This window comes from Fusarium oxysporum, chromosome X, assembly GCF_013085055.1.
Source record: "Fusarium oxysporum Fo47 chromosome X, complete sequence".
Lineage (NCBI taxonomy): Eukaryota > Fungi > Ascomycota > Sordariomycetes > Hypocreales > Nectriaceae > Fusarium > Fusarium oxysporum.
In genome coordinates this window covers 609,077-628,539 of record NC_072849.1, presented here as the reverse complement: position 1 = coordinate 628,539, position 19,463 = coordinate 609,077, and the positions used below count along the sequence as shown (strand labels likewise).

The 19,463-nt window shown below is 48.6% G+C and overlaps 8 protein-coding genes and 1 non-coding gene across 9 annotated transcripts; 8 read left to right on the top strand and 1 right to left on the bottom strand.

The window, feature by feature from the left end:
• Positions 1 to 38: 38 nt before the first annotated feature.
• FOBCDRAFT_280034 (uncharacterized protein) lies at positions 39 to 596 on the top strand (the record flags this gene model as incomplete). Its single annotated transcript, XM_059611570.1, has 1 exon — positions 39 to 596. One exon carries the CDS (start codon positions 39 to 41, stop codon positions 594 to 596), a length of 558 nt encoding a protein of 185 aa, XP_059467916.1.
• A 1,106-nt stretch (positions 597 to 1,702) lies between these two features.
• On the top strand, positions 1,703 to 2,494 carry FOBCDRAFT_207133 (uncharacterized protein; the record flags this gene model as incomplete). Its single annotated transcript, XM_059609189.1, has 2 exons — positions 1,703 to 2,076; positions 2,179 to 2,494. 2 exons carry the CDS (start codon positions 1,703 to 1,705, stop codon positions 2,492 to 2,494), a joined length of 690 nt encoding a protein of 229 aa, XP_059467915.1.
• Positions 2,495 to 2,817: 323 nt separating this feature from the next.
• On the top strand, positions 2,818 to 3,964 carry FOBCDRAFT_232238 (uncharacterized protein). Its single transcript, XM_059609889.1, has one exon. It carries the CDS (start codon positions 3,291 to 3,293, stop codon positions 3,834 to 3,836), a length of 546 nt encoding a protein of 181 aa, XP_059467914.1. The 5' UTR covers positions 2,818 to 3,290; the 3' UTR covers positions 3,837 to 3,964.
• A 1,848-nt stretch (positions 3,965 to 5,812) lies between these two features.
• FOBCDRAFT_244137 (amino acid permease-domain-containing protein) lies at positions 5,813 to 8,026 on the top strand (the record flags this gene model as incomplete). Its single annotated transcript, XM_059610589.1, has 9 exons — positions 5,813 to 6,095; positions 6,152 to 6,391; positions 6,442 to 6,501; positions 6,587 to 6,662; positions 6,707 to 6,987; positions 7,044 to 7,218; positions 7,271 to 7,407; positions 7,463 to 7,671; positions 7,763 to 8,026. The coding sequence occupies 9 exons, from the start codon at positions 5,813 to 5,815 to the stop codon at positions 8,024 to 8,026; spliced, it is 1,725 nt and encodes a 574-aa protein (XP_059465969.1).
• A 2,476-nt stretch (positions 8,027 to 10,502) lies between these two features.
• FOBCDRAFT_t231 lies at positions 10,503 to 10,605 on the top strand. Its single transcript has one exon. It is a non-coding gene; the product is annotated as a tRNA-Arg (tRNA).
• A 678-nt stretch (positions 10,606 to 11,283) lies between these two features.
• Positions 11,284 to 11,799, top strand: FOBCDRAFT_9505 (uncharacterized protein). Its single transcript, XM_059612272.1, has one exon. It carries the CDS (start codon positions 11,394 to 11,396, stop codon positions 11,715 to 11,717), a length of 324 nt encoding a protein of 107 aa, XP_059467913.1. The 5' UTR covers positions 11,284 to 11,393; the 3' UTR covers positions 11,718 to 11,799.
• A 265-nt stretch (positions 11,800 to 12,064) lies between these two features.
• FOBCDRAFT_253358 (major facilitator superfamily domain-containing protein) lies at positions 12,065 to 14,238 on the top strand. The gene is made up of 3 exons (XM_031191059.3): positions 12,065 to 12,994; positions 13,054 to 13,287; positions 13,349 to 14,238. The coding sequence occupies exons 1-3, from the start codon at positions 12,216 to 12,218 to the stop codon at positions 13,890 to 13,892; spliced, it is 1,557 nt and encodes a 518-aa protein (XP_031032290.2). The 5' UTR covers positions 12,065 to 12,215; the 3' UTR covers positions 13,893 to 14,238.
• Positions 14,239 to 15,488: 1,250 nt separating this feature from the next.
• On the top strand, positions 15,489 to 17,469 carry FOBCDRAFT_232233 (uncharacterized protein). Its single transcript, XM_031191057.3, has 3 exons — positions 15,489 to 16,876; positions 16,930 to 16,977; positions 17,035 to 17,469. Exons 1-3 carry the CDS (start codon positions 15,852 to 15,854, stop codon positions 17,405 to 17,407), a joined length of 1,446 nt encoding a protein of 481 aa, XP_031032288.3. The 5' UTR covers positions 15,489 to 15,851; the 3' UTR covers positions 17,408 to 17,469.
• FOBCDRAFT_232229 (kinase-like domain-containing protein) lies at positions 17,470 to 18,990 on the bottom strand. Its single transcript, XM_031191056.3, has 5 exons — positions 18,751 to 18,990; positions 18,337 to 18,686; positions 17,970 to 18,283; positions 17,742 to 17,910; positions 17,470 to 17,686 (listed from the first exon to the last, which is right to left on the bottom strand). The coding sequence occupies exons 1-5, from the start codon at positions 18,963 to 18,965 to the stop codon at positions 17,493 to 17,495; spliced, it is 1,242 nt and encodes a 413-aa protein (XP_031032287.2). The 5' UTR covers positions 18,966 to 18,990; the 3' UTR covers positions 17,470 to 17,492.
• Positions 18,991 to 19,463: the final 473 nt, after the last annotated feature.

Below are 19,463 nucleotides of genomic sequence, written 5' to 3'. Positions count from 1 at the left end.
TTCGTGCTACTTATCGCCGTTGAACTTCACATGCTATTATGGCTACTGCCTTCCACCTATTCCCTTCCCTTCCACGAGAACTCAGGGACGAAATCTGGGCTTTTGCCATTCGGCCGCACCGCCGAGGAGTCCAAATCTTTCGCGTACACAATTCCGCCGCAGAAGCTGATATTGGACCTCGGAGAGCCTCGCGAGTATCAGACGAAGTCAACAACTCCTGGCATTTTGGTGCCCCTCTCGAATCCAGGTACTACAAGAGCCTCGACGGACCCCCCAATAAGAATGTATCGGCGTACATGATTGATTCCGGGCTATGGACCGCTTGCAAAGAATCACGGCGTGTTATCCGGAAGCACTTCGCTGAACATTCAAACAACCCGTGGGGACCGTCAGGGCGTGCACTAGTGAGCTATTGCTCGGGCAGCAACCCCTTCTACATCTCTATCTGGCCAGACTCGGACCTTATTACTCTACAACCAGATAATTTCTTCCCCACCAGCTGGAGCCGTATCAAAACGCTTGCCTGCACTTCGAGTCCTTCTGTCTACCCTCTGGAATTTTGCCGGGATATTGGCATAGACTATGATCCAGCATAGGCGGATACAAATTGGGTGTATGACTTTTCCCCTGGTGTACATGATATGACATCTTACGTCGCTGTTCTCTTTCGTTCTTTTCCCCGGCGCCGTTTGTGGTTGGTAGACACAAACCTGAAGCGGAAACCAGGAGCCTCTTCGTCTCATGACAGCCAGACAGTGCAACTCTACGCAAATGATAGGAAGCTTGTACAAGTTTCTCTTGATAAGGGGGAGGGTAATTTGGGAGAGTGGGAGTATATACACCCAGTGGCAGGCGGGGACTATCGGGATTCATCTATTTACTTTGCAATTTCCGCAAATGAATTAGGAAGATTTTATGACGCATGTCCCTGGTTTATCAACGATCATCGACATCATCTCGGAGATCGAATTGGGCTTCTTGGATGGGAAGATCTTAAAAATTCATAAGTATATGTATGCTTAGATATAGTGGCAAAGAAACTCGTTAGCTCACAAAAGACCAAATCTAAATGGATACAATCATCTCTAAACATTTTCTCACACATACCTATCAAGACAGATAAACACTTCGAAGAGACAAGTTTAAAGCCGGAAAGATAAATATTTACCATGTCGAGTAGAGATTTCCAAGGCATCAGAATGTTATTTGTTTAGTGGTCACTCATTTAGCCTGTGCATTGTTGAAAACTTGGCTCTTTGTGTCTATATCATAATGTCTAAGTTATGAGCTCGCTGTGTTATTTGCAGTTGAGACCTGTGATTGAGGGTTTATTACGATCGCGCATAACTTAGTATCAGATAATGCTGGTAGTGGCTTGTGAGCCTAGATATAAACTCTGTTGTAACAGATTCTACCTAATTTACTCATCTGGGGCGAAAGCTCTATTCCTTTTACACTTCAATAAAGTACCTACATATGGCGCAGATCGCTACTGATGATTCAAACGGTGTAGAGCTCCCAGAAGTCTAATCCCTCGGCAATGTATATGTATCCCTTCCTGTCTGGACTTTCTCAACGACCCCGTTTCCACTCCTTTCGCCACACACTGGTAATCCTCCCCTATTCCCGAAGCAGGATTGCCTATCCGACTGGCGCTTATCCAACCTATCTTCTTATACTCCAGACCCGAGCACTGCCAATCATGCCGACAGAATTCTCTCTCTTCTCTGCTCTTCCAACCGAGCTTAGGGAAGAGATCTGGAATCTAGCTATTCGCCCAAAGCGCTCAGGAGTTCATATATTCCGCGTTTACAGTACTTATATGGGCCATGAGAATTCGCCAGAGGAAGTCATTCACTTCTCAGCCAACGAAGCTTCATTTTACGGGCACGAACGTTGTGAACTGAGTCTTGCAGTACCATTGCCACACAAAAGTCTCGACGGTGCCAATAAAGATGGCGCTAGGATGACATCGTCATATATGATCGATACGGGGTTATGGACTGCCTGCCATGAATCAAAGTCCATGATGAAGAAGGCCTTTCTAACGATCAAGAATACTAGGCACGGCAAAGTGTACATCCCCAACTCAGTGATGTGTTACTACCACTCTGGAGGTACACGATTCTATTTCACAGTGAGACCAATGTCTGACCTTTTTATCCTGTGACCTGATAGTCCATACTACCACCTATACAACGTTGATGATGCGCTTGGCCATAAGGCCCTGCATGTTGGCATCGAATACCAGTCAGATTGGGGACCGCAATTTTACGACGAGCTACAAGGTGACGGAGAGTGTCCAGCATTCGATCAGATTCAGGGCCTACAACACAATGTGTTTGCTCCATGCATATGGCTTGTAGATTACAATCTGAAGCGAAAAGCAAATGCTCTTCCCCACGAGGGTGAGTGCTTCTATGCAGATGACAGGAAGCCTATCGCTGTGGATTCTCTTGGAATAAGGCTCTCTGGACCACTGGGAGTACATTGAACCAGTTCCGGATGGAGACTACCACAAATCCTCAATCTACTTCGCGGAAATGTTAGATGGAAGCTTCGTCCATGCGCAAAAGGTCGGGCCTGAAGCTATGTTCCACCCTACAATGGGACTTCTAGGATGGGATAACTTTTGAGGCTTAGTCATATCTGTTGTAAGAAGGTCTACCTACACAATACACTGGCGGGCCAGGCCAAGGAGAACATACGAAAGAAAACGCTCTTCCTTTGGTACTGCCACGCCCCACTTCACGTGACGCAGGTGAACCCTGATGATTCAGGCGCAGGCTGTCCAAAGGCTGAATCACTCACGTTGTAAATACATCACCCGGTGCTCGATTTCCTTCATCACCTTATGGCACCTCACCCATAGTACCTCTTGAATGTCGCCGTGTTCAAGAATTGGGCATATATCTCACTGAACTATCGCCGGAACCTTTGCATTTGTCGTCCTGGGCTACATCCCCAACATGCCCTCGACATTCCACCCATTCTCAGCTCTTCCGACCGAGCTTAGGCTGCGAGTCTGGAAAGATGTCATTCGGCCAGATCTGCCAGCGGTACATATTTTACTTCTGCATGTTCCTGGCTCGCATGTTCCAGTTCGACCCCAAGACACAATCCGGTTTCCTCGTCACCCTGCATACCAAAGACTTTTACACCCCGATGATTTTGTGGCTATTCCATTGTAGAACAGATATCTAGATGGTATCTACAATGGCAGCGACTTTAATATATCGACATACCTGACCGATGCCGGACTGTGGACGGCTTGCCACGAATCAAGACTCATGATGCAGAAGCACTTTCTGCAGGACCCATGGCTCTCTCCTCCGTGGACGGGGTACTACATCTCTGGCGGTGCTCCCGCATATATCACAATCCGTTACAACGATAACCTAGTTATCCTACAGCTCGACAGCCTCGAATTCGAAAAATGGGATGATGAAACAGTGGGTCGCTTACAAAACATCCATGATATCGATATCGAGTACAGAGCTGAGTGGAGCATCGACTTTACGAAGAAGACGAAGGGGGCGATGAAGCCGATGCATTTTGAGACTGTGAACCTTGGAACGCGCGTTTGGTTAATTGACCATAACCTGAGACAAAAAGTAGACGCTCCCCCTTGCTATGAAAAGCGTGATGGATATTTTTGGGAGCTCCAGAATGTTTCTTTTTATGGGGCCGACAGGAAGTTCTCTAGCACTGGTCTTGAGAAAGGGGGAGAGCGCCTGGCTCACTGGGAATATATTAACCCAGTCTCAGATGGAGATCATCGCAAATTCTCATTACACTTTGCAGACCGACTGCAGGAGTTTTATAAAGAACGATGAAAGTGGACTGATGCCTCAGGATCGGTCTTGGGGCTTCTTGGGTGGGATCGCTTTTGACGTCGGGATAAGTGGTTGAACATCTAAATTTAGCGCATAGAAGAGCTAGTAAACAATCTATTGAGTTTGCCAAGATATATCACACTACCACTTGCGTGTAATTCTGGAGAAAAACGCAGTAGTGAAGGCTACCAATACACCTGGGTCCATTCACCCACATTTAAACCTCAAGTCATCAGAATAAACTTCTCACAGAATGAACAAGAGTCAACTGCATCGACTTGCACAAAACGCAGAACACTTCTTGTGACTCACGCGGTATAAACGTTCTTTTGAGTTCAGACGTAGATGGGTGTATATATGTCATGCTCCCTCCCATGCTGCTCTTCCCCTCTCATCAACATTCACCTCGAATTCTCTTACCAGCTCCCCCTTCTTGGTCAACCTTTTCTCGCCTTTCATAAACTGTACCAGCTTGCTGAAGAATCGGTATATCTTGATATATGGCTGATCGATCACAACCAGAAACGGCGAAAGGGAGTCCTCTCTCAAAAGGACAGCCTTAAAAGCGCTTTCTACCCTCCGCAACTCTCTACACCATTCTATGCCAATGACAGAAAGTTCCTCAAAGTCAACCTTGAGCAGGGGGAAGGGTGTCTAGATTATTGGCAATATTTAAAGCCAATGCATGATGGGGACTATCAAAAGTCGTCTCTCGATTTTGCAGATCGACTTCGACAACGAGTGTACGATTTCGCCTTTAGAGATTATGGTGACTGCCATCATTTTTCATGCTACTCTGGTCTACTTGGGTGGGACGACCTTTGAGCATATAGACCATGCACTCACACGAATTCTTGTTTATAGTGGAGTCGTATGAAAGAACCGAGATACTCGGATAACTTTCAAAACATCTGAGCACCAAACATCAAGTTCTGTGCATCTGGATCAAGACGGGCTCGAAAAGCTGGAATTCTGCGCACATTTACCGGATCACTGTCGGCTTCTGATGTATCACCGAACGGGCCAATTTGAACAGCTGTAATTGCAGTTGTAGTTTCGTTACTGCCGCTCATGTTACACAGTCTCTTAACTATGATTAAATAGGTTTGGGGCGATGGGACCCATGTTGCAGGAACGCTTTTAGTTTATGATTTACAAGAGTAGCTAAAATACAAGTTTTTTTTTTTTTTTTTAAAAAAAAAAAAAAGACTACTTTACTCACTCAGAACACAGTCGTCAGGTTATCCGCCCTGGGCGTCTACCCGCAAGTTACAGCTGAAAAGCTTGACTTTGCCATATGTCACATTTCATTTATCAAACCTTTTGTCTTAACGTCAATCAGACCATTTATTCATATGTTTGATAATGGAAAATGGCTTATAACACGTCTCTTCCCTTTCACCAATCATGGAGCCTAGTGCCAGGATCCAGCGTGGCACGACTGGAAACAGGATCATTGAGACCCCGGGTACAGTCGGCCAATGGCTCACATTATGCTTAATTTAAAGACCTTGCAGTGATCGATTTAGCCAAAAGCAAAATGCAAGCTACGGGCGCTGGTCAGGACGAATCTTGGTTACGGGCTTAGCAACTTCCTGTTAAAGACTTAGACCATATTCCTACGATTATCATTCGACTGAAACCTCCAAATCAACGTTACAAACACTTTCTTTAGTCTCTTGGCTTGTCAAAAGGTCCTTCTTTGATGCTCTTGGTCCCTGTCAGCGTAACACCGAATTTGGCGTCAACGCCTTGGCCTATGGCGTGCTCTCACCAGTCTGGAAGGTCATTAGCGTCACGCAATCGATAGCCAATCTACATGGAAACGGGGGCGAAGGGATCGACATGCTCGTATCTTGAAATATCCCGATAGCGACTAACAAGATGAATTGCTTAAAGATGTGAGGTTGCACTGGCCTGCTGGAGCTGCTTTGGAGCATCCGCATCATAAGAATTACCTCCATTGTTGTCCAGCCATGGGCTTCTCTTTATCACGCTGGCGTCCCCAGCCAGACGCTAAACCAGCTGTTATTAATGCCGATCAGAACTATACGTCTGATAGCTCTGATCCCGCTCTTCTTCGCGATGGAAACCTTGCTTTTACGCGTGTGCAGGGCGGAAATGACGCGAAGCCTTCGTATCAGGAGGCCATCGGCGCGCCCGTCGAGACCAACTCACCTTTAGGCTATCAAGTTGGATGGTTGACTATCATCTTCTTGAATGTCAACCAGATGATTGGTACTGGTATCTTCTCGACGCGTATGCACCATCACCCTGTTTTATCACTGGTAAACAACATACTCACTCTAGTGTAGCTGGCAGCATCCTCAACTCCACAGGATCTATAGGTCTCGCTCTGATCTACTGGTTTATCGGCTTTATCATGGCCGTTGCCGGATTCTGCGTGTATCTTGAGTTCGCTAGTTATTTCCCCAGTCGATCTGGAGCCGAAGTCGTATACCTCGAACAAGCTTATCCCCGACCGAAGCATTTCTTTCCGATTGCGTATGCAGTGCAATCAGTTGTTTTGTCATTCAGCAGCAGCAACGCGATTGGTTCGTTGTCAGCAGAGTCCCGGGTTGTCAGTTACTAACTCGTTGTGCAGTACTGTCTCGATATCTCTGGAGAATCGCTGGAAAGACGCCAAGTGACTGGGAGATGAAGGGCGTGGCCATCGCTGCTTACACGCTTGCTGTGATCTGTCAGTCTGTCCCTGACTTTAATGCATGCGCTCACTAATATCAGCTCAGGTGTCATTGCTCACAACAAGTACTCCCTCTGGGCTGTCAATGTCTTGGGCTTCTTCAAGATCATCACTCTAATCTTGTCAGTTCATCACCTCGTAAACCTTCCCACTCTAACTTTTGCAGCATTTCAATCACTGGCTTCGTGGTTCTCGGCGGCAACGTCTCTCGAATCCCAGACCCAAACGCCAACTTCCGCAACGCATTCGAGGGCACAACCAACAACGGAAATGACCTTTCAACAGCTTTGGTCAACATCGTCTTCTCATACACCGGCTATGCCAACGCCTTCAATGTAGTCAACGAAGTCAAGCGACCGATCCCAACTATCAAGAAGTACGGATTCATCTCTGTTCTTCTCGTTGCTGTTTTATACATGCTATGCAACGTCGCATACTTCTCTGCTGGTAAGCTTCAAGATGCTATGAGCTTCACGGCCTGATGTACTGATGCGAGTCTTAAGTCCCTAAGAAAGAGTTTGCAGAGTCGAATGAGATCGCTGCATCAGTCTTCTTCACCAGTGTCTTTGGTACTAGTGGTGCTGTGACAGCTTTGAATGTTCTTGTGCTGCTGAGTGCGTACGGTAACCTTCTTGCTACACTGATTGGCGCTTCACGATTGATTCGTGAGATCGGACGGTCTGTTGCCATTTTACCATGACTTCTCGTCGCTTACTGACTCGATATGCAGCCAAGGAGTCTTACCCTTCACTACCTTCTGGGTATCAACAAAGCCCTTCGGAACACCCATCGGACCCTATCTACTGAAATGGGCTATGACGTTCATCATGATCGTAGCACCTCCTGCAGGTGATGCATTTCAGTTTGGTGAGCCTCTTCAATCAAAAGCTTCTCTCGTACGATTTAGCTGACGTTAAACCAGTCGTGAGTCTGAAGACTTACCCCGAAGGCCTTTTCTTTTTGGCCATGAGTATTGGTCTCTACATCGTCCGGCGTCACAACAAGCGCGTCGGAAGAGGGCCACCAGAGTTCAAGGCTTGGGATGTCGCAGCCATATTTTTTATTCTCATTCAGATCTTCATCATCGTTATGCCATGGTATCCTCCCAAGGGCGGCCCCTACGCTGGCGACGTAAGTTTCTGGTATGCAACTTACTGCGTAGTGGGCATTGCAATGTATGTTTCCTTCCCTTCTGGCCATCGTTCGGAACACCAACTGACAGTACAACCTTTTCAGCATGATTCTTTGTGGTGTCTACTACGTATTCTGGATTTACATCATTCCCAAATGGAAGGGTTATGCAATTCGTCCAGAAGTTCTCGAAGTTGACACAAATGGCGCCAACACGCATCGCTTGGTCAGAGTGCCTCTTGTTGAGATTGAGAAATGGGATGCAGAGCATGACGAAGCTGGGAATTTGAGGCAACGTCACGTTGGCGATGGTCCAGTACAGGCAGGCGAGGTACTTGATCACAAGGAGGTTTGATATGCCAGGCTGGCTTGGCTTGTGTGAGATATAGTGGCTTCTTTGTATAGTGAGAATGTAGGTAGTGTTCAAATGCGAGCACTGCGTTCCTCACACTGGCCCGCACCTTCGTCACTATAGAATTCCTAAAGGAACCCGTCACACTTTTCAACTTTCCGTCCCTGTTCTAAGCGATAAAAAACATTTAGGTAAACTTAGGTAAACTTAGGTTAGTTTAGTACAGATTTAGGATGCATTTAGATTATTTAACACCCTAGGGTTAGGTCAGAAGTGTTCTTGCTCCCTGGTGCCTTGAGCTAACGCCTAACCTCCACCTCTTCTTCAATATCTCAGCCGATAGAATATAAAAGGTGCAGCCTCGTGAAGACATGCTGTCAATTCAGGAGGTTGCCCAGATTCTGTCTTGTTCTTTAGGCATCATCATCACCACCACCGCCGCCGAAGATGCCTCCCAAAATGCCCCAAATTGACGACTTGCTTGTCCTCCTGGAAGAATTCTTTGCCCCAGATAAGGGCATATATTAACTCCTCTACTCTCACGATTGCCCCGAGATCCCGCATCACGTGTTCGTGGAAACAACTGGCATGTTCATACGTTTGAGGGATAGACACAGACCTGACACCCCTGGCAGATGCCATGCATGCGAGACAGCACTCATAAAGTCCAAATATCGCTCTTTGTGGAAGAAGTCTCGAATGGCCTTCCCAGCTCGCGATGCATGCCAATTCTCGGGCTTTACACATACCTGTATCTACATTCCAACCGCGACGACTCCTGGCCACAAATGCGTGTGGTGCATATTGCTTACCTGCACATCATTCGATCGCAAACTTCCATCAGTTTCACCAGATCTACCTTACCACCTTGAACAGCAGCTGACAGCTCCAGCTGGGGGTGCTCTCAGTGCTTCTCTCTGGTCCAGTCCGTCCACCCACGTCGACTTTGACCTTGCTTCAGCGCCTCCCTGCCGTACCTCGAGGCTAGTTGGCCTTGGCCCAATTCGATGCCACCATTTCACCTACCTCCATCGACAAACCCACATACAACCTCGCAAAAGTCAGTCATCACGTCATCGCCAGGCTTCGTCTCCCTTTTAGAATGCTATCTCATCTGCTTCTCCCTGTCTCGTCGGCTTCGCCTCTCCTTTGAGAGTTCTATCTACCGGCTTCACCCCGACCTCGCAAATATTCACTCATCACCAGCTTCATCTCGTCTCACCAGCTTCGCCTCTTCTTTGATGATGCTGTTATACCCTCCTGATTCAGTTCGATACGAGGACTTTGGTTGTTATCCTGATGACGCGGTCACTCGAATTGCGGAAACTTTAGCTCGGTATGAGAATAACCAGTGGCCGATTTTGTTGTAGTCAGGATCATGCGGCTGCGGACTGTTTCGCGCAGTCATGGGCCTAGCCTGGCTATCATCGTTTTTAATGAGCGTGTTTGGGAGCTGGGTTGGATGACACATAATGCTATCGACAGTTAAACTTAAAGTATGGGTGCGAAGAATGACTGTAGGTAACCTTTTGGATGAGCTGAAGGAAGAACATCTGGAGCTAGCTGCTCATCCCTGATATTCGTACTAAATGTAAAGGTGGCCCACGATCGTATCGATTCCATAGGGCATTATACCGCAGGACCAAAAAGTGACAAAGCCTGACGTCTACAGCGGGATGCCTCCTAAAGGGTGAGAAACTTCAAACTTGGATCCCAAGTGATGGAAGTATCCAGTCGAGCTAAAGATAACTGCGAGTAATATAAGCATGCTCGAGATAACTTCAGTAACATGTCAAATACTAGCCCACGGTAGGCAATTGAAACATTTATTTCGAGACATTCACAACAAAGTCATCAAATCAGACCGTAATACGTAACTAAACCACGCATCTCCTTGCTGGACCAATCTGACCCCTCATTCTGCCACTCAGCCATCACCCCAGAACTAACCCTACTAAGCTCCTGTGAACTTGGCGTGTTCCTGCCTGCCATATTGAAGCTCGGTGTTGCATTTGAGGGCACCAAGAATCTCTATGGGAGGTTATATGCCGGTTTCTGGAGTAGTTATTTGGACACCAGCGACCCAACATATAAACGCCTCAGAGAGTACATTGAAAAAGAGTTGGAACTGGAGCGCACTGTATTCAGCACTGTAGACGAACCGAAAGAAGTCAAATCAATACCAAGAATGTTCCACAATATGGCCAGAAATAAATCCCACCGATAGTCGACAACAACAATCACAACTGTTTGATTGTTCACCAAGCCAGCATATGACTGTCATTAAAGCAGCGAGGGATCGGACACGTCGCTCTCAATTGGGACTTAGGAAGGGTGGATGTTTTTTCATGTCAACTTTATCATTCTGGCTGTGGTTAGTAGAGGGACGTCGATGTTGCATCATATTATTAGATAAGCTTTCAGAGCTTGTTCCTTCTTTATTTATATTTTTTCTTATCAATTAATAATAATATGACAAGCCCCTGTGGCCTAATGGCTAAGGCGTCTGACTTCTATCTGTGGCATGAAGATGCTACGGGTTGTGTATCAGAAGATTGCGAGTTCGATCCTCGCCAGGGGTTCCACTTTTCTTTTGCTGTTTTCAACAGTGGAAAGTGTTCAGATTTATTTTGACTTTCAAATAAATGTGTTTTCATGTTATTCCGACTTGAAATGATGGAGTTGTGATGTAAAACGTATTTACTGTAGTAAGATCGGGGTTGGCCATGTCACGTGGCTGCGACATTCCCCATACGCGATGATGACGTTTGTATTCCCAGCGCCTTCAACGCAACTAACTACTCCCTACCTTAAACTCCTTAAACTTATTTAAAATAGTCAACTAGCTCAACTATCAACCTCTCTTTCAATAGCCTTGCATACCAAGACTATCTGTGTTCAGATTACGATGAGAACTAGGAGCGGAACCGAGACTCACGAGGATAACGCCACCTCCGCGAGGTCACAATTGACAGTCGAGCAAGACGGACTCTGCACCGGAGCCGGAGACCAAACAGGCCAAGACGTCTAATGCTCGCCCTTTTACGCCGGATGGACCAAAGCCAGTGCTTACAGAGAAAGAGCTCGAGTTCGACTTCGACCACTCTCAGAACCGGGACCCGCGAGCAACGCCGGGTCGCGTCAAGCATCCCCGGTATGAGGAGCGCGAACTAAGTGAGGAGTTCCTATCAAAAGTCCACATCCTCAAGCATAGAAACAAGCACACGGATCCGTTGTATTCATTCTACGATCTACATCGATGTCACCGTAAGGGTCCAGATGGGTCCCCGACCTACGATAGCGCGGGCTTTCAACTCGACTATGAGAAAGTTGCAAAGTGGATGAAGCCAGTGGCTTACGACAAAAGTCCATGGTCAATGGCATGGAGCGCCATCTCAAGAGAGTCGAAGAGGAGACAAAAAAAATCTACGACATCTTCTTTGTCGATAGGAAGGGTCCGGAGGTTGAACAGGGCATTACGCAGGTCATGCATCAGATCAAAGATCAGGTCTTTAAGGATCTCGGGGTCCCCTGGCACCAGATCGATCTCAAGCAGCTGAAGAAATGGGAACATCAGGGGTTCGCCGAGGTCGACGCGGATAAGTGGTGGCATCGGCCAAATCAAGTTGAGCGCGATCGATTCATGAAGATGCTATTAGGCGGAGCCTCTCTCCGGAAGGATCTCTATCCGTGAAGTGGATCCAGATCCTAGAGTGTCTTATCTCTCGCAGTATGAATTAGTACTACAATTCCAGTATAGCTTTGTTTATCATTCCTCCACCTAGGGGTCACAGGCTGCCTGCTAGCCAGATAGATGGTGCAAAGATCTCGTCGCTAGGAGTAGACTATCTCGACCTGTGACTAGAGTGCAACCACTACGTACAAGAATATTGATGGTACGAAATACTCGGGCTCGTTTAAAGTGGGTTAGACTAAGCTGTCATTCCCAAGCCACGTTAGCGCTGACTCCTGGGCCCTGGATCCCATCGCCTCGAGTACAAAATGAACCTACGAGTCTCCCTTGCATGACATTCCCCACATCAAAAGGGCGCCAATTCTCCACGCCCTTGACTGACGTTTTACATCGTGCTTATGTCTCACAGATAAAACACTACAACAGTTGAAGTATCTGGAATTTAGAGTATCACATTACAAAGATATATCACATTTTTTAACTGCCGAGAGAAACAATATGGCCACTCAGACAGAAACACTGCTCGAGGATATGCTGCCCTCAACTGCCGAGGCACAAACTTACGTGGAATCTCCACTCAACACCGTCACCAACAGCACCCCAGCAGCATCTCGTGTACAGAAAATAGCAGTGACATTCCAACTGTCTGGCGTCAACTTTGCAGCCAGCGCTACAAACGGCCTCATCGTCGTGGGTCTCCCCCAAATGACCGCCGACCTCTCCCTACCCCCATCCCTCGCCTTCTGGCCCTCCTCCGTGCAAGGGCTCGCGACAGCCTCGACGCTGCTCCTCGCGGGTGCCCTCGCAGACGTGCTAGGCGCCAGATCCGTCGATCTGCTCGGGTGCATCCTCAGCGGCGCGCTCATGCTGGCCTGCGGATTCGTCCGCGCGGGCGAGCAGCTAGTTGCGCTAAGGGCCCTACAGGGCGTTGCGCTTGCGCTGCATCTCTCGAGCTCTGTGGCCCTTGTGACAAAGACGCTGGCGCGGGGACGGGGGAGGAATTTCGCTTTTGCGTGTCTGGGGTTGAGCCAACCGCTTGGCTTCTCGTTTGGGCTTGTCCTTGGCGGAGTGCTCGTCGAGACTATTGGCTGGAGATCAGGTTGGTTTCTCTACGGTGGTATCAATCTTGTATTGTCCGCGGTGGGGTTCTGGTCTTTGCCAAAGTCCGAGCCGCTTGGAACGTTGCAGGATGTGATTCAGAGCGTTGCGACAAAGATTGATTGGCTCGGCACTCTCCTCGCTTCAGCTTTCATGGCACTGCTGTCATACTTCCTAGCGTAAGCCACCTTCACCCGTGTCTTAATTCAACGGCATGGCATAACTGACGATCTTATAGTGTCATCAGCACAGATGTGTACCGCATCAAAGAGGCAAGCAGCATTATTCTCTTAAGCTTGAGTCTCGTTGCACTGCCGCTCTTTGTCGGCTGGATGCATCTTCAGGTAAAAAGGGGTCTACCGGCCTTGATACCGAATTCGTTCTGGCGGAACCACTCTTTCACCACGATCTGCGTGACCATAGCCTTATCCAACGCTGTCATAAACTCCCTAGAGCTATTTGCGAGTCTATTGTAAGTCTTAAACCCGGATGACAGTTCGTAATGTAACCCACGTTGTTAATCTTGGCCTTAGCTTCCAAGAGGTACAGCACCTGTCAGCTCTCAATGCAGCTATTCGTATCCTACCTAGTGTCGTGGTGGGTGTAACCCTCAACTTCACAACAGGTCTCGTTGTCCACAGGATCCCTGCTATATGGCTCGTTGTTATCACATCTGTCCTCACAGCAATCTCGCCTCTACTCATGGCACTCATCGACCCTGCGTGGACGTACTGGACAGCTGCATTCTTCGCACAGGTGCTCATGCCGTTCTCTGCAGACGTCCTCTTCACAGTGGGTCTGATAGTCGTCACTGAAACCTTCTCCGAAGATAAACAGGCGGTGGCCGGGTCAGTGTTCAACGCAGCGTCCCAGTTTGGAAATGCCATGGGTTTAGCCGTGATGCAGGTTATATCTACCCTTGTCAGCAAGCAACATGCAGGATCGAAGCCAGCTGAGGCTCTTCTCCAGGGCTACAAGGCAAGTTTTTGGACCATGTTCTCATTCATGGTTCTCTGTGCTCTCATTGGAGGCGTCGGACTACGCAAAGCCGGCAAAGTCGGTCTGAAGCAAGAGTAAAAAAGGGGCGCTGGACAGCTACAGAAGTTGAGGGCGACGATCTCCCTAGGAGAAGGGAAAGTGGAATTTGGTGACATCTCGATAGAAATCTATTGAATCAACGGGAGTTGGTCCTTGTTCCGTAGCAAGTCGGGGCGGGTTTCGCGAACCTAGTCGACTCCCAATCGAGTTATTGCGTCCGACATGGGTCCTTGGCGTTAGGTTCAGCTTTCAGACTACTAGCAGTGTCGATCCCATGGGAAAGTGTCTTGGAGTTCAGCTGTCACGGAAATACCTACTTCTTGGTCCCTGGGTGAAATGTTAATTCCTCACCTTCATTTCCTGAATAATTCCATGATCAGCCCTATCTAATACCTGTTTCATCGTTGGTGGTGTGTTGTGAAAAAGTTTATAGAGGCCTTGTCGGAAGTTCCTCACGGAAGTTCCGTTGGCACCCGACGGGTCAGCTAAATGTGCCGCCGGGTAGTTAATAGCCACCCACGGGCGGACACTCAATTGAGTGGCTCTGGTCCAGTGACAGAGGGATCCGCTGCGGCTCTTGCTCCGACTCTAAGGGCCTAGACCGACCACGGCATCGACACGCTAGTTCGTGTAAGGGAACGATCTTAGGGCTGTTGGGGGGCGTAAACGCGCGTTCTGTAAGTGGCTTGTTTTGGCGGTTTTGGGGGTTCACCACCAGTGGCAGACGACGACCAGGTATTTGGGGTAGTCTTAGGTATGGTTCAGCCATCAATTTACTGGCAATTAAATTAATTTGCGAGACATTGTCTGTGAAGACTTGAGACATTTCCGTTCGACGTTATTGACGCTCGACTGACGTTTGATGAGATCAGGAGAATGCCATTATGACTGGGGTATGGTATTGTCTAGAATTCCATCCATCAGTGATCATGTACCTCGCTTAGTGGGCGGCTTGAGGGGCCGTTTGGTGGTGAACGCGCAACAAACGCCAAACTGACATTCCACGCCACGCCTTGTGACATCCCATCTCATCCCATTCTTTGATCTAACGTCAAACGCAATTGATCGTCCCAATACGGATGGGAATGATGCTTGGCACTAGACTCCTGCAAAGCTGAGATCCTTGCCGTGTATCAGTCAATAGGATCGATGACCGTCGCGTTCTCATGGTATCCAGGCAACCAAAAACCTGAATCGCTAATCTCGCATGCATGATTGACACCTCTACCCAAGATCCAAGCGTGTTGAGTTACAGCTAGGATCTTATCTTGATTGCCCAGAGCCGCGTCGCAGGGTGAGGTTACTTTGAGACGTGAATCGGGACTGGTTTGCGAGTCAGTCATCCAAGCAAAACGTTGCGCCCCGTGGAGATCCTGCGGGCCCTTGGCTTGGACTATAGGAACTGCCTGGGAACCGGAAACGTGAGAGACATGTGGCCGCAGACTGGAGCTGAACGGAGAGCGCCACGAATGAGCACCCTAATCCCAGTGCCGAGCAAATCAGAATTAGCCGCTGAGGGTTTAGCCTCTGCTTATTGCTGATTACATCACCTACCAAATCTCGGTGTTATCCCTTTCAGCTCCATTGTGGCACTCTAGCGCTGAAGCTTGTTTTCCCTGGCATTCGCATGAGCCCTGGAGGCACAGCCCAAACAGAAGACACGGAGGCTCCCTGGGCTTGGCTTGGCTTGGCTTGACCTGGTCTGGCTGCCCTGGCTGCTGGGTAAGGTGCTATACCATACCGTACCATACCATACCTACCGTTCATCGGTACCTATACTAAATGACTTGGAGGGTAGCGTGAATCGATCAAAAGCCCGTGATCCGCTTCCCCAGATTCACTTTCACGAACCCCTCTCTCTCCATCTCATCCTCCCTATTCTGGGATATAAAAGCTACGTAGACTAGCTCCCCCTCCCAACGGATATAAGTCTGCCTGTTGGTCCGGTCGCCTCTTTTCCATCCTCTCGTCTCTTGCTCATCCCTGAAGGCGATCATCATGTATAGTGAAACCCAGACCTCGACTGCCGAAGCCCGCCGGCTCAAAAAGCGGGAGCTCGATCGCAAGGCCCAACGCCTGGCGCGCGAGCGAACAAAGAGCCGCATCGCTCAATTGGAGAGCATGGTCGACAACCTTCGACAGGACGACTCTAACGCGCAAATAGCTACCTTGATGGACCAATTAGGCAAGGTCACCAAGGAGAGGGACAATTTATTACAGGTTCTCGATTCTTTGGGCTCGACGATCCGTCGGCACATTGGCGATACCACAAACGCCACTACCACGAGCGAGCAACGATCAGAGACAAAATCCGAGTCGCCAGCTTATGCTGGACCAGCACAATCACAGTCGCAATCACAGTCGCAATCAACATCAAACGAACGAATAGTTCCAGTCATGACTCAAAGAGCAGCATCAGAAACAAGCAACTCTACAATACTAGAACTCCCCATCAACCACCCTCCCCCGCACGACCCCTTCACCTACGACGGCTGGAACTACGCCGTGACAACCGAGCACTACCCTACCACAATGGCCTTCGACAACTCGATCCTCCCACCCGCCGGCAACGGTTTCATTCCTATCCAGCCTCTCCTCCCAAACCTCCCCCCAACACCCGAAGAGGACGACGTCATTATCCCCAAGGCCCCCGTGCTCTGCCACTGCTCCAGCCCGGCGAGCTGCGCGTCAGGCTACCACGACGTCAAGCCTAACATCTGGCGCGCGATAAACGAAACCCTCGTCAAGCCGACAAAGCTTTCTGCTGAGGAGATGGCGATCGAGGAGTACAACGCGGAGGATATACCGGTGCGCGCCATAATTGAGGGCTGGGATAGCATTGAGCGGGCGGGGAAAATGACGCCGACGTGGCGCAAGCTGCGCAGGGCTGATGAGCTCTGTTTTACGAATTGCGCGGATACAGAACGTTTGGCTGCCATGAGGATATGTCATCTTTTGATCACGTATCACGGCGATCCTACGATGGAGAGGCGCGCGACGTTACCGCGATGGTACTGGAATAGGTACGGCAAAGCCAATTCTCCACGCAAATGAACCAGAACTAACATATTAACAGGCCATCGCAAGTACTACCGCACTCATACGGCATTGACTTTTTCGTCTGGTAAGTCCAACTCGATTCAATTCAATCCACCACCACAAAAACTAACCCCACCTGCAGGCCCGGTCTCCGCGAACGCCTCATCTTCTCCCAACACCAATACTGCAACAACTCCTTCTGGGAGCTTCTCCAAACCAACCTAAAGATCCTCTGGACGGACAGTTTCCAGGACACATTCTACCACAACGCGCACACGAGCAAATACCACATATCGCCACTCTTCGAGCAGCGCATCCGCGACATCAACGCCTGGACCATGTCGACGGACTTCTTCCAGCACTTTCCCGAGCTGAGCGAGGATATCCCAGCATACATGGGAATACCCGCCTCTATGGGGGGAGTGCATCCATCAGCTGTTGTGCCGTCGAGTAGGAGGCGGTATGAGGATGATGAGAGTAAAGTACATAAAGGACAGAGGGCAGCTATATGTTAGCGGTAGACAACTCTTCCAATGATAAACGAACGGAATGATGTACAAATTGAGTGTCTCTGTGATTTTATTGCTTCGACTGTGTTGTCTAATCTCGAGGGAAGTCTTTGTAGAGCCATGGGTCGTCTAGAAGCTCTTTGGCTGTGCTTCGTTCTTCGGGGCGCCAGGCTATCATTCTCTTGACAAACTGAACAAATTGCTGTTTTTCCTCACCAGCTATATATGTAAGCGTGCTCTCAAGGTTGAAATTGCTGGGTATACGGCTCGGGTCTTTCAGCTCTCCTGGTCATGCGTCAGTAGCCATTGCCCTGGCAAGCCATCAGGCACGAGTATATACCGTCCTCCTGGTAGTACAAGGTCGATCTTCTCCCTTTAGTCAGAAGGTCTTGGGGGGCAGGGCCTAGCAGGGCGGTGATCTGCCCCAAATGGGTCAAGTCGTCGTATTCCTTCCCGTCCCCTAGAGTCACAGGGTTGAAGAGACTTTGTTTTTCAAGCAAGTCCCAAAGCTAAGAGTCGCATGATCAGTAACTGGTTCTCCCATGTGGCATGTAAGGTAGATCATTACCATTACTCCAAGGCTCCAGATATCCGCAGAGTAGCTGTATCCAGAGTCGATTATGACTTCTGGCGCTCGGTATATTTCTCCTTGAATCGCACCATAGTGCAACTCCCCGGACTTGGAATGAACAGCGAGGTCAAAGTCAACCAGCTGTATGGTTCCCGTTGGTCTGGCAAGAGGTCCGTAGTTGTTCCGCGATAAGTAAATGGTGCGGTCGTCTAGTTGCTTCTCTGGCAACGGGTTGTTGTATTCTTCGATTGCATCCTTTTCAAACATCTTGGAGTCTTCGATCCGTATCATGATATTATCGGGCTTGAGATCTGCAATAAGCTTTATAAGCATCATATACCTGGGTGTCTGTTCAGCCACCTACCGGCATGAATAACGTGGCACTCATTGTGAAGGTAGTCGAGTCCAAGGAGTATCATCTGAAGCAGAATCTTCAAGATGTCTGGAGGGATGACGCCCCCAATGTATCTGGAGCAATATAGCAAAAGCGGCTCACGCAGAGGTTCCAATACGAGGCAAGGGTGGCTGCCATGTGGGCTCTCGAGGGAGAAATTGTCAGTAAGCTTTCGAATAAAGTTCCATCCGTGGTGCTTGGGGTTTGTTCGATTGATATGCTGGAGGATATCGATTTCATTTTCTGCAGAAGCTCGTCGGTGTAAAGTCTTGGTCGCGTTGACTTTGATAGCAACATACTTTTCTGTAGACCACCTCCACCTTATAGACGTCAGTAGCTATACAACTTCTTCTCTTGCGTTTGGCATCATTATGAGAGTCATACCGGTTGAGATCTCGAGCAAGCCAAACGGTCGAGTTAGCGCCATACCCAAGCTTGGTCGCCACCTGATATCTACCATTCAGCAGCTGTCCCAACCTAATGGGATAAAATCTCTCTGGAGTGTAATTTGGTGTCTTTTCTTCTTCGACAGGGCATGTAAGATCAAGGCGAGCCGCAGGTATGGCGCAAGGCGGCCATGGTTGGTGGTATAGTGCCATGACCTGGACCTGATCATTTCCCCGCGACTCTCTTAATGTGGGAAGCCAAACAAAGTCTTTCACTGCTTTTATGAGGCGACATATCATGCGACGTGACCTCTGAAGCGTTGTCTTGTGTTGGTTTGATGATGACGAGAGCGAGCGTGAGAGTGAGCGAATGCGGCGCCGGTAAGCAAAAGTGGGGCGGGTTTGTTCATAGTTGATGGTTGTCTAACGCCTCACAAGTCACTGCCAAGACGGCACAGGTGAAAGAGGTCAGTATATTTGTATCCTTATGGAAAGCGTATATGATCAGTCAATTATTTAGAAAGATCATCATGGGCTTAGTGCTATAATACTCATGCTTGGCGATTGGCATAAATTCTTTAATAAACGAGCTTTAGAATCCCGACATTTAGGTGGCTGAACTATCAAAGCTCTGTTGGATGATAAACTTGGCTGGAGTGTTTCTGATTCCCTTTCTTTGTCTTCTCCCAGATGCATGATTGGCAAGTCAAA

Excerpts from the sequence above, each read along its gene's own strand:
- FOBCDRAFT_232238 (XM_059609889.1), top strand. The coding sequence starts at position 3,291 with ATGATGCAGAAGCACTTTCTGCAGGACCCATGGCTCTCTCCTCCGTGG.
- FOBCDRAFT_9505 (XM_059612272.1), top strand. The coding sequence starts at position 11,394 with ATGGTCAATGGCATGGAGCGCCATCTCAAGAGAGTCGAAGAGGAGACA.
- FOBCDRAFT_253358 (XM_031191059.3), top strand. The coding sequence starts at position 12,216 with ATGGCCACTCAGACAGAAACACTGCTCGAGGATATGCTGCCCTCAACT. Across the intron at positions 12,995-13,053 it reads CTGCTGTCATACTTCCTAGC|TGTCATCAGCACAGATGTGT; the intron begins GTAAGCCACCTT and ends ACGATCTTATAG. Across the intron at positions 13,288-13,348 it reads GAGCTATTTGCGAGTCTATT|CTTCCAAGAGGTACAGCACC; the intron begins GTAAGTCTTAAA and ends TCTTGGCCTTAG.
- FOBCDRAFT_232233 (XM_031191057.3), top strand. The coding sequence starts at position 15,852 with ATGTATAGTGAAACCCAGACCTCGACTGCCGAAGCCCGCCGGCTCAAA. Across the intron at positions 16,877-16,929 it reads CCGCGATGGTACTGGAATAG|GCCATCGCAAGTACTACCGC; the intron begins GTACGGCAAAGC and ends ACATATTAACAG. Across the intron at positions 16,978-17,034 it reads GGCATTGACTTTTTCGTCTG|GCCCGGTCTCCGCGAACGCC; the intron begins GTAAGTCCAACT and ends CCCCACCTGCAG.
- FOBCDRAFT_232229 (XM_031191056.3), bottom strand. The coding sequence starts at position 18,965 with ATGGCACTATACCACCAACCATGGCCGCCTTGCGCCATACCTGCGGCT. Across the intron at positions 18,284-18,336 it reads GTGCCACGTTATTCATGCCG|ATCTCAAGCCCGATAATATC; the intron begins GTAGGTGGCTGA and ends AGCTTATTGCAG. Across the intron at positions 17,911-17,969 it reads TCTGGAGCCTTGGAGTAATG|CTTTGGGACTTGCTTGAAAA; the intron begins GTAATGATCTAC and ends TGCGACTCTTAG.